At 34.8% G+C, this 13,466-nt stretch overlaps 1 protein-coding gene across 3 annotated transcripts in view; it reads right to left on the bottom strand.

Annotated features, from left to right (window-relative positions):
• LOC149799844 (guanine nucleotide exchange factor DBS-like) overlaps positions 1-13,466 on the bottom strand; it is a 202,679-nt gene that overhangs the window by 19,985 nt on the left and 169,228 nt on the right. For all 3 annotated transcript variants that reach the window (XM_089959262.1, XM_089959263.1, XM_089959265.1), the window contains 8 exons: positions 13,188-13,257; positions 11,274-11,369; positions 7,015-7,107; positions 6,625-6,753; positions 5,408-5,611; positions 4,561-4,653; positions 3,174-3,252; positions 1,927-1,996 (listed from right to left, as the gene is read on the bottom strand). In XM_089959262.1, coding sequence (XP_089815388.1) covers positions 1,927-1,996; positions 3,174-3,252; positions 4,561-4,653; positions 5,408-5,611; positions 6,625-6,753; positions 7,015-7,107; positions 11,274-11,369; positions 13,188-13,257 — 834 coding nt within the window. The remainder of the gene's footprint in view (positions 1-1,926; positions 1,997-3,173; positions 3,253-4,560; positions 4,654-5,407; positions 5,612-6,624; positions 6,754-7,014; positions 7,108-11,273; positions 11,370-13,187; positions 13,258-13,466) is intronic.

Here is a 13,466-nt window from a genome sequence, read left to right as displayed (position 1 = left end):
GGAAAAGCTTTGTTTCACACATATATTTCATTACTGAGAAGTGGGTTCCAATGTTTGCAGTGAGCTTAAAATTCTTGAATTGGCACTTGGAGGGTTACTGAAGGTTGAGCAGAAATTTCACAATTACTTGCAATGAAATTGTGGTATCAATATTTTACTAATTGAATAACAAAATATAAATTAATTTTCAATATTGACTGCTGTTGTTTCATGAATTAAATGTCCATAGCTTTTTAAAAAAGGAAGTCTTCTTTTGTGTGAATCAACAATAACACTTGAATATATCCACAGTCACATGCAAAAAGCAATGATGTAATACACAATGTTTTCACAGGTGCATATGTGTGTTGAAATCTCTTGGCATAATGTATTTAACAAGCTTTCAGTGGTCTGTTATCTTGAAAATAAAGGTAACTGATACAGAAAATCATACAACTTCATTAGGAAAAGCATTTTATTGACAATTATTCCCAACCCAATTATAAAACAATTATTAAATCATTAAACAGTACGCACCCCATCTTCACAAATATTGATGTCGAGCTAACATGGCATCCTCTTTTTAATTTTTTTTCAGAGGTCCCTCAGTATCTCATGCCCTCTCTTATACTACACTCTGTGATTCTGGACCCTGTTGTATCATGGGAGAGGTGTATTTTGCTTTCCATGATGAAAGTTATGGGACACTTGTACTGTAAGCTTCTTCCGTAGCATTACCCGCTAGTTTTATGTGTGATTAGTTCATTATCAAGAATCTTAATTCCTTAATTAACAATTTAAGATGTTTTCTGAAAAGAACTACATACTGGTTAATTACTATATGGGTCTCTGGTTATTATAAACATGTACTTGATTTGCTAGCACATGTTACATACTAAACCAATATAGCCAAGCAGCTAGAAATATTACCCAGCTGTTTTAATCCAAATATGATTGTGATAGAAATATTACCCAGCTGTTTTAATCCAAATATGACTGTGCTAGAAATATTACCCAGCTGTTTTAATCTAAATATGTTTGTGCTAGAAATATTACCCAAATATGATTGTATTTTCTTAAGTATTTGAAATAAACCAGGTTATAGATCAATGAAATACTCTATCACTGTTTTTAAGCATGGCCACTTACATCAATGAATATGATAATTAAATAATGACAAAGACTTTGACTGCAACGAAAATATGTGCTTCCAAAAACATGAAAATCAAGCACTAACCAACTTTTCATTGACAAAGGGACCATTAACTTGAAATAATTACTTGTAAGCTTTTGTCATTACGATAGTGGCAACTTACGTTACTGTGAGTGAGCATATGTGAGAGTTCAACCCACACCACCTGCTGATATTTTACTTGCTTCCCTGTGTCTCTGCATTTATTTGTAAAAAATGGAAAGAAAAAGCTAGCAACAGATTAATAAGAATATTTATGATAGTTTCTTTAAAGATTGAAGAATTATTTCACTACTTGGTCCAGCATTCGATGGGAAGATGTTGGTGATTTCTCACTTTTCATGGTTTCAGAACACATTTTCTGAGTAAATATTTTTGTTTCTAAGTTTTGTGACAAGGAACAAAATTCTTTTCTTCCAGTCTCAAGATGTTTGGTAGTTATGGTACCACTGTGATAATATATGTGTACAGGCTGTGATAATATATGTGTACAGAATGTGATATTATGTTTACAGACTGTGATAATATATGTGTACAGGCTGTGATAATATATGTGTACAGACTGTGAAAATATAAATGTACCGACTGTGATAATATATGTGTACAGGCTGTGATATTATGTGTACAGACTGTGATAATATATGTGTACAGACTGCATTAACACAGTTTTTACTTAGTACTGATTTGAGCCTGGAAAAACACATAATAAACATGATTAAGGCTAGGCATAAACCCAACTGGTCCTAAATGTATACCTATCATTTCCAGAGGCAGGCTGCTGGGCTTCATCCTCAGTAGATCTCTGCATTAAGTTCAGATGACTCACTGAAACAGAATGAAAAAGTACAAATTGATATTTTTATTTAGTACAAATATTGGCATACCGATTATGAATCATAATGCCAGGCATAACCACCAGGTCCAAATGTTTCACTTTTGTTGCAGATTAGACCTTCACATGTTTGATCTTGAAAAGATGCATATATACTGGGTACAAACAAATTCAATTCAAGAGACTGTAATCTTAATGTTTTGTGAAGTTGTTGTAGTGGTGGGTTTAATGACATTTTTCAGCACATGATAGGCTCTACATGACAGCCAGTAGGTCTGGTGAGGGAAGGACCCAGGAAATCCCAGGGAAGAACCACCAATCCACAGGAAGCTACTGGCATGCTTTATCACATACCTGTGTTGACCATGCCCAAGACTCAAATCCAGACAGAGGTGAGATATCAGTGATCAGTAAAGGCAAGTACCTTAGACCACTTGGCCACCTGGGGCCTTAGACCACTTAGCCACCCAGGGCTGTAGACCACTTGGCCACCTGGGGCCTTAGACCATTTGACCACCCAGGGCCTTAGACCACATGGCCACCTGGGGCCTTAGATCACTTGGCCACCCGCGGCCTCTTTTGTGAAGTAATTATATATTTGTAGCATGAACAGTAAACCAAAGGCACACTGCATGCATGATCTATCCAATTATAAACTTGTTCAGTAACAAAAATGAGATGTTATGCAGATATTTTCTGACAAAATATCCCTACAAAGTGACCCCTTTTTATATAAAAAATATCAGGATGTGAAATCTTCCCAAGAGTATCTATGTTATGTAAAGAATAAAAATGAAAATGGTTTTTAATTCCATTCTTCTTTTGCATACAAGTTACCACTAGGTCAGCATTTATTTTTTATATTATCTTTTATTGTATCTGAACTTCAAACAATCAGTGTGCTTCACTCTGCTAAATATTTAAATATACCATCATATATTGACTGGTTCCATAACCAATACAAAAATATGTTACAATAAACATGTCTGAGATGGAAAAAGGGTTCAAACTTTTGACTTTAAACCATGGTTGCCAGCCACTGACAGGAAGCATACATTCTACTGTATACTATATATATATATATATATATATATATATATATATATATATATATATATATATAAACACACAGGTTCTATCGGCTGATACCAGTATACAGGTGTATCTTACCTTTGATTTCATCAAACTGATTCATTAGAACCTTTTTGATTTCTCTGATCCACAAGTCCTTCACGGCCAAACTTGGGGTCTAAAAGAAACAATATATTATAAAGATTGAATACCATTACTTATGCTAGCATTGAATTCCAAGAAGAACATAGATAAGAGTATTCTAACATAACAAGAAAAAACCAAGCCATGATCCACTGAGGATCAAACCAAGGAAAGCTAGGTCCAAAGTCAGGAATAAATACCATTAAAGTAAAGGATCCAAACTGGCTAGTTTGGTCAGTAAGTGAACTTAGCATACCTAGTCTGTTAATCTGCCTCCTACCCACTACTTTTATGATTCACTCCTGAATCTCACACTCAGAAACCTAGTTACCCCACACACCCCAGCAAGAAGATGACACCCTATTACACATCAACTAGAAACACCAACCTCTATGTTTGTCTATCAAAGACTGCAAATACCCGAGGCACTTTTGTATAAAAGAGTGAACCAGGAATCTAATTTGTAAACTTTATTTTGACAAACTTATGGTTTAGTTATCTATTCATATAATTATCTGTCAAGTCACTCTTTTTATTTAGCCAGAAAATACATGAAATGAATGAAAAAGTGTAAATTGTACTAATTTCTCATGGTAAATTACTGAACTGATTGTTGGTAATATTACCCATATAATGTAAAAACTGACAGTTCATAATATTATATGAATATTGTATCAACTTAATTGTTGGTAATATTACCTGTATAAAGTATAAATTGATGGTTAGTAATATTACCTGTATAATGTATAAACTGATTGTTGGCAATATTACCCATCTAACATATAAACTGATTGTTGGTAATAGTACCTGTCTAACATATAAACTGATTGTTGGTAATATTATCTTTATATAGCATAATTTGATGGTTGGTAATATTACCTTTATAAAGTATAAATTGATGGTTGGTAATATTACCTGTCTAAAGTATAATCTGATGGTTGGTAATATTACCTTTATAAAGTATAAATTGATGGTTGGTAATATTACCTATCTAAAGTATAAATTGATGGATGGTAATATTACCTTCTAAAGTATAAATTGATGGTTGGTCATATTACCTATCTAAAGTATAATTTGATGGTTGGTAATATTACATGTCTAAAGTATAAATTGATGGTTGGCAATACTGCCAGTCTAATGTATAACTTAATTGTTGGTAATATTACCTGTATAAAGTATAAATTGATTGTTTGTAATATTACCTATCTAATGTATAAACTAATTATTGTTAATATTACCTGTCTAATATATAAATTAATCATTGGTAATATTACCAGTCTAATTTATAAATTAATAGTAATATTACCTGTCTAAAGTATAAACTGGTGGTTGGTAATATTACCTGTATAATGTACACTTCTTCCCTTCCTTTTAACCAGAGTTCAAATTTCTTTTTGTCTCCTTTGATGTTTTCTGTAAGACCAACTTTGGAAAGCTAAAAATACAGTAATAAAACATCAATAACAGCAGGTAAATCTATTTATTAAAATACATGGTACTGACAGAAGACTCTGTCTGTATAATGGGTACTAGTGTATGAGGGGAAATATTTTAATTTGTCACTTTGTGGGGGTTGACATGGTTTACTGTCTTTTGTTTCTTATCATGCCAAATAATGACAACAGTATTTTCTAATGAATGCAGGACAATCTGAATATCAGCCAATATCTACTGCCTTGGTCATTTGCAGTTTTTTTTCTTTTTTTCAAGTTCCAATATATAATTGGTAACACTTTGCATAAGCAATGAAAATATGAAATAATATAAAAATCAATGTATGGAAAATGAAATATGATTGGTAAATATGTACTGTAATGTCAAAATTTCTGTGCATCATGCCATGGAATTAGTGAAATGAGCAACATTCAGAATTTTTCTCACAAAAATGTATATTTTCAAATGTGTTTAATTTAATGCAATTAGGAAAGTTTGATGCAGGGTCAGTTCTACAACTAAAAAGTTTGTGGTGAAATAAATGGAAGGTATGAAACTTAAGTGTACAATTTTCTGGCATTTTGACTTTTCTGTGTGGTTTGTTTTTGAAATTAGCTTAAATCTTGCAACTGCACATCCTAGAACAGACCCTGTTAATAATGCTGTATCATTATGAAATACAACAACAGGTGTTATGTAACCAATTACAAAGTGCTGATTACTAAAACACAACTAGAAAGATACATTTCACTTACCCTTAGCATATTTTTATAACTGTATACATCTTTGTCACTGGTACTATCCTCTTTTTTCTTGCACAGTAATATAGCTTTTTCATATAAGAACACATGTCTTTGCATAGGTTTAAACCTAATGTCTCGAATCTTTTCTTTTTTATGATCAGTCCAAACACTGAAACTGCCTTGCAGTAAAAGTTTTCCAAGATCTGAGAGATTGCCCTGAAAAGAAATGAGAAAATATATCTCTCCATCTTCATTAAAGCTTTCTCTGAAGAAAAATATTCATCTTTGAGAAGAGATATGAGGTACATCCCTTTTCATAAGGGTCAGGGGTCATTCAATATTCAAAAAATTTATGTAAAGGCAGGTGAAGGTTTAGTTCATGGCTCACAATAAATAGTCACATTCAGTTTCTTTTGCTTTTATAATTAACAAAGGCTTCTGACATAAACTGACTGACTTTTGACTTCAGCAAGTTGAGCAACTGAGTTAAAAATCAAGATATTGTTTTTACTGTGTTAATCAAGTAAGATCAGTGCCTAATTTAATTTCTAGGATGGACTAAAGTGTGCAAGGAACAGTAATCATCTTGTGTGGAAAATAAATTTGGAAGAGAACAACATGTACCTGTAATTATTATTTTGTTGTATAGTACACATAAAACAATCTTAATAATAATAATAATAATAATAATGATGATAATTTGGTGCATGGTATTTGGGCAAATACCAATTTTAAAAGGTGAAAGCTGTGTCCCTACTGATCCTTGTTGACACTCAAACTGGATATCAGACAGAGGAAGTAAATAGGTGCAAAGCAATAGATTAGACTGCTTTACTGTCTAGTTCCCCTAATTCAGCGAAGATGGAGAACTTTAGACAATTCTGAAGTCCTGAATACCCTAACAACTTGCACATATATTTAATTACTATTTTATGCTGACACTTTACCATATAATTCATCCATGGCACAAGGTGAATTCAAACTCATGACATAATAAAGTAATGATGACATAAAACATGTCATGACTGTAATTCTATAGGTTTTTAACAAATAAATAATAGTGAAAAAAGGTTGGAATTACAGAAAATGGTGTATTCAAGTCCTAAAAAATTAAATATTACTCTTTAAGGAACTGCCACGAATACAACATACTTGAATAATGTTGTAGCTTTCTATAAAAAAATTAAAGTAACAGTAAGTATTGATTACAGTCATGCTGCCTTACTTACACTGTAACCAATTATGGAGACATGATACATGCTGTTGTTGACAATTCTCAACACATCCAACATGGTGTTCAGTGCTTCCTCCAGTTGAGCTTGACTAGATTTATCTTCCTGAGTGTACTTCAGCATCTCCTGCAAAATAACACAATTAATATGAACAATGTTTTAATTCATACATTTCAAACTCAACATTGATGAATGTCACTTCTGTTATAATTCATGCATGATTTTACAATCAAATTGTAGCATAGTTTAGAACATTTGCTGTTCTTCTTCTATGAGGACGTTTCTCTCTCTCTCAATCTCTCTCTCTCTCTTTCCCTCTCTCTCTCTCTCTCTCTCTCTCTCTCTCTCTCTCTCTCTCAGAAAGAAAGTCTAAATTGTCTTACGTACTTTGAGAAGAAGCTGATACTTGGTGATCCTTTGTATTGGCTTGAGAAGATAAGCGCTAAGAGGCAGCTTGTGGCCCAGCCGCCTCTGGCATTCCTGTCAATAAGACACAATAGATAACTTTAGTAAATGTTGGCTGTATTCAAACATCATACCTACCATAATGCAATGTGTCATGCTTAAAACAAGATTTTTTTACTCCCAAACCTCTGACAGGGTCATGTTTAAAAAAACATGATTTTCAGTAATCTTCAAAACAAAAAAAGAAAAATAAACATGACTTTAAAATATGCCCATAACAATTATAAACAGTAAACAGTCCCGATTGCAGCCAATTGAGCAATTTAAATAGCAGCAATTAAAAGACAAAAAGAGGTCAGATATAAACCACCATCATTCACATATTACTTAATTGGCTGAAAATAGCTGGTGTGGTGTGTTAAGTACTTTGAAGACTTCTAAAAGATGAAACTGTGCACAGAGGTCACCTGTGTACAAAGGCCAGTTTTGCTTGTTCCCATGGGTAGCCACTATTGACAGTTTTGACTGTAATGCTTTTCTGAGATTACATACCTGATCACATTAATATTAGGAAAAAAGTTCCCATGGGTAGCCACTATTGACAGTTTTGACTGTAATGCTTTTCTGAGATTACATACCTGATCACATTAATATTAGGAAAAAAGTTCCCATGGGTAGCCACTATTGACAGTTTTGACTGTAATGCTTTTCTGAGATTACTTACCTGATCACATTAATATTAGGAAAAAAGTTCCACTACCTGTCCAATCCAGCAACTGTGGAAAGAAGAAAAACTGTCAGGAAGTTATCCTGACATTAACTGGGCTTGGTGGTCATCAGTGCCACAGCCACTGGACCCACCGTATTCCATTGTTGTCTGTGTAAAGCTTGATCATGGAGATAAAAACTGGAGTTGGCTGAGTGTATAAGCCAGCCAACAGGTTCCTTTAAGCCTCACGCTGAAATGTTGCATGTGAAAAACTGTGAGGAGTTTACATAATGTTTCATTTGACTGGGGAAGGGAACCATCATGATATCTCCCAGTGTCCAGGTCAATCCAAGCATGCCAAAATAAAGGAGTCTGACACCAAAAGCGGTTTGTCAGTGGGCAACTCCAATGGCAAACCATCAATGATTCTTGGGAGATTTGAGGAAGGAAAACTTATCTCGTTTCTACTCCCATTACTGAACTGCCTCAGGAATTGAGGTCTAAATTTGTGTTGAGTAGTATTTGTTATTTTATTGGTCAGTGATTGTCTCTCCATTGCATTTCAGACTGAATCAGCCAGAATACCAGCGGAAGCTGCGCAATACATCCTACTAAGCACTTGTTTTGTCCTGCCTGCTTCTGTACATCAATTTTACCTCCAAACAGAAATGGCATACCAAAGGCTGTAGAATGGAAAGCCAAGCAATAATGCAGCTTAAGTGAAGACAAGCAGAAACAAGCATCTCATCAGTTCAAAATTTGCCATTATATGGTGCATAGCCATGTTAATTACCTATATAATACTGGCCATCAACTCCCATACATGATCACTGTCCAAATTCCAAGCAAGGTGAAAAATTGCTAGTGATGCCAGGTCAAACATCAAAAAAGCTGCTAGCATATTCCACACTAACATGGAGTTGGAAACGAAAACATGCTGATCCACCATATAAACAATGGTGTTGTCATAGTAACCACTACAATACGTTTGTTCAAGCTTGGCAAGACAGTACTATACATGTCCAAGTGCATATGGTACTTAGTTTGACAAGTACAATGCTTGCTTTCCTGGATCCTGGATTTTGTCTGAGTGAGTACTGTAAAACATCATGTAATAGTAATATTTTTAGCAACCCTACTCCAATGAGTGAAGGTTAATCAAATGCCATATCCCTCTGGCCGACTATTGGAGAAATTCATGTTTTAATATGTTATTTCACAGGTATAATCAACTTAAGTGGTATACATTCAGGCATATCACATGCTTGATTATTAGGGTCTGTCCTGTTTTTATACTTGGACAATCTGAAGTGAACCACAAAGACCAGCTGCAGAACATTATGTAGTTTTGTCTAGGTCTTCATCATTTACAGTCATGTCTGATTTACTACCCTAGCAACTGTATCACTATGACACAATCAGTATCGACAATCGACACTGACTCCTACAAATTTGAATGTAGCTTCTGGATTTGACAATTTAGAGGGCAACTGACACCTAATGCAGAACTGCTAGTGGAAGTCCCATTTTTATATCTTTCATGCTGCATGGCTAACAATAAAATTTTCAGTGAACATTCAGCAATCATCAAAATAAAGCCACCACTCCATGATTTCTCACAAAAACAACATCTGGTCTATACTAGGAAATATGTTTGTAGGATTAATTTAATTGTTTAAAAACTGAACCAAAAATTCAACCAAATGTGCTAAAATAGCACACAATCTTTTCAAGTTCTGCCTCCATGTCGTCATTAAATTCTTCCTATATTTAGAAAATCCACCCTTTCTTTCAAAATTGAGTGGTAAACCCTTCAGTTCAAGAACAGACCTTGCAACATTGTTTCTATTTCTGAGTAAAGCTTGAGAATTTCAAATTTGAGGAATTCCTTGACTCGTTTTTTAAAACAAAACAAGATATCCTGGTGTGAAATTTTAAAATTAAATAATATTTTTTTAAAATATCTTTTTTACTATCCCTACCTCTGACAAAAGTCCCAACAATGTAAGAGGTTCCACAAGCAAGAAGATGTAAAATCTCAGTCAGAGGAGAAACATAGAGAAATTAGTGAAAATGGAACTGAGGTAGAAACAGCATGCATCTCAATGCTGTGCCATTTATGTGTCAATGCTGTGCCATTCATGTATGTCAATGTAGTTCTATTCATGTATGTCAATGTTGTTCCATTCATGTATGTCAATGTTGTTCCATTCATGTGTGTCAGTGTTGTTCCATTCATGTATGTCAGTGTTGTTCCATTCATGTATGTCAATGTTGTGCCATTCATGTATGCCAATGTTGTTCCATTCATGTGTCAATGCTGTGCCATTCATGTGTCAGTGCTGTACCATTCATGTATGTCAATGCTGTGCCATTCATGTATGTCAATGTTGTTCCATTCATGTATGTCAATGTTGTGCCATTCATGTGTCAATGCTGTGCCATTCATGTTTCAATGCTGTGCCATTCATGTGTCAATGCTGTGCCATTCATGTATGTCAATGCTGTGCCATTCATGTGTCAATGCTGTGCCATTCATGTATGTCAATGTTGTGCCATTCATGTGTCAATGCTGTGCCATTCATATATGTCAATGTTGTGCCATTCATGTGTCAATGCTGTGCCATTCATGTATGTCAATGTTGTGCCATTCATGTGTCAATGCTGTGCCATTCATGTATGTCAATGTTGTGCCATTCATGTGTCAATGCTGTGCCATTCACGTGTCAATGCATGAACATTAATAACTACTGAAAATTGTATATTCTGCTAGAAATCCAAAATGACAGAAAGCTTGGTTGTGAAGAGTTAAAATTTACCATATTCAGTGTAATTACATTGCATAATTAACACATTATCATTGGTGTAAATTTCATGGAAGTTAAACTTCTTGATAATAAGGGGAAACCTGTGATACCATAACCAGTGTCTTCATCACATATATGTACATGCTAGAAAGTGTTATCTCCTTTTCTCTATGCTGAGAGATCTCTACCATGGTTGTTCATTCTCTATCACAATATCCTTGCACCCAAGAAAGCATCTGTAAAACCTGTTATTGACTCTAACTTAAACTGGCAAAGTTCATTGGTAACATGGCAACAGACAACCATGGGGTGGTAGGTCTGAGGCAAAGTTCATTGGTAACATGGCAACAGACAACCATGGGGTGGTAGGTCTGAGGCAAAGTTCATTGGTAACATTGCAACAGACAATCATGGTGGTAGGTCTGAAGAAAATCGTAATGTTCTGCAACTGAGACATACTTAAAGTAAATGTTTTTAAGTACTAACCAAAATAGATGTGTGTACTTTCCAAGTTATGTATAGGTATTATATTGAATATGGTATTATTATTATTAGTAGTAGTAGTAGTATTCAATATCATGGAAAATGTATTATCCTATGGGCAAGTGTGCAAAATATGTCAATGAATGAGATCAAAGTATTTGATATATAAGTACAACTACATTAAAATCTTACATCTCATGTTTAGGTGAGAATATAAATATATGAATTATGTGCTTTCTTACCTTAAAAAATGGATTGTTATCTCCAACTTGTGTTCTTAAAGCTTCAGATTTAGGTTTATTTTGACAATAAACACAATACATTTGAAATTCATCTTTCTGAAAATATGAAAAGATACATCATCATACAAGTATCATGAATGTGTGATATTGTAATAAAGAAACTGATTACATAAACATTTTGTAACATTTATGTTAATCTTAGGTGTGTATAGATGGACAAGTAGATGGATGCCAAAGAGATCAGTGTGTATAGGTTTGTATAGATGGGCAAGTAGATGGATGCCAAATAGATCAATGTGTATAGGTGTGAACAGATGGGCAAGTAGATGGATGCCAAAGAGATCAGTGTATATAGGTGTGAATAGATGGGCAAGTAGATGGATGCCAAAGAGATCAGTATGTATAGGTGTGAACAGATGGGCAATTATAAGGATGTCAAATAGATCAATGTGTATAGGTGTGTATAGATGGGCAAGTATATGGATGCCAAAGAGATCAGTGTGTATAGGTGTGAATAGATGGGCAAGTAGATGGATGCCAAAGAGATCAGTGTATATAGGTGTGAATAGATGGGCAAGTAGATGGATGCCAAAGAGATCAGTGTGTATAGGTGTGTATAGATGGGTAAGTATATGGATGCCAAAGAGATCAGTGTGTATAGGTTTGTATAGATGGGCATTTAGATGGATGCCAAAGTTATCAGTGTGAATAGGTTTGTATAGATGGGCAAGTAGATGGATGCCAAAGAGATTGGTGTGTATAGGTGTGAATAGATGAGCAAGTATATGGATGCCAAAGAGATCAGTGTGTATAGGTGTGTATAGATGGGCAAGTATATGGATGCCAAAGAGATCAGTGTGTATAGGTGTGTATATATTGGCAAGTAGATGGATGCCAAAGAGATCAGTGTGTATAGGTGTGTATAGATGGGCAAGCAGATGGATGCCAAAGAGATCCATTTGTATAGGTGTGTATAGATGGGCAGGTATATGGATACCAAATAGATCAGTGTGTATAGGTGTGTATAGATGGGCAAGTAGATGGATGCCAAAGAGATCAGTGTGTATAGGTGTGAATAGATGGGCAAGTTGTTGTTGTTGTTATGGGGTTTAACGCCATTTTTCAGCACATGATAGGCTATACATGGCGGCCAGTATTAATGGTGGAGGAAGAACCCGGGAAAACCCCGGAAAGAACCACCGACCCACGAGAAGCTACTGGCAAGCTTTCTCACATACCCACATTGGCTGAATCCGAGACTCGAACCGCCGCAGACAGAGGTGAGATGGCAATGATCCGTAACGAAGAGCACTTTAGACCACTCGGCCACTCGGGGCCCCAATGGGCAAGTAGATGGATGCCAAAGAGATCAGTGTATATAGGTGTGTATAGATGGGCAAGTAGATGGATGCCAAAGAGATTGGTGTGTATAGGTGTGAATAGATGGGCAAGTATATGGATGCCAAAGAGATCAGTGTGTATAGGTGTGTATAGATGGGCAAGTAGATGGATGCCAAAGAGATCAGTGTGTATAGGTGTGAATAGATGGGCAAGTAGATGGATGCCAAAGAGATCAGTGTGTATAGGTGTGTATAGATGGGCAAGTAGATGGATGCCAAAGAGATCAGTGTGTATAGGTGTGTATAGATGGGCAAGTATATGGATGCCAAAGAGATCAGTGTGTATAGGTGTGAATAGATGGGCAAGTAGATGGATGCCAAAGAGATCAGTGTGTTGAACAGGCTCAGCCAAATTTTAGTATGAAATATTTTGGAAAGAAAAATTGGTATTTTGAAAAGGCTGTGATGATATTCTTAGGATTAGTTATCTGAGCTCCAGCAATTCTTCAATTATCATTCATACTAATTATTTTATACACTTTTTGTCTGCACAAATGTAAATTTAAATACTTACTCTATTTACAAAACACTTCCCTACTTTAGTCGGATTATCTTCACAGTTCTGTAATTCTCTAAGGAACACACTGAAGAAAAAAACATTTGGAAAATATTCAACGAATATAGCAAAAACAATGTTTCTCAAATTAACTATCTTCGACTCTTTCCTAAACATTTTAATTTGGCACATTTATTTTTACATTTCTGATTTAAATAAAAAATACATTTAAGTTCTTTTCATGCCAGTAGTAAGTAAATGTTTTATTTGATTAATATGTCTAAATAAAAAACATTC

This window comes from Sinohyriopsis cumingii, chromosome 5 (assembly GCF_028554795.1).
Source record: "Sinohyriopsis cumingii isolate HCF-2022 chromosome 5, ASM2855479v2, whole genome shotgun sequence".
Classification (NCBI taxonomy): domain Eukaryota; kingdom Metazoa; phylum Mollusca; class Bivalvia; order Unionida; family Unionidae; genus Sinohyriopsis; species Sinohyriopsis cumingii.
Note: the sequence above shows the minus strand (reverse complement) of the source record. Positions and strands in the feature narration are given on the sequence as shown.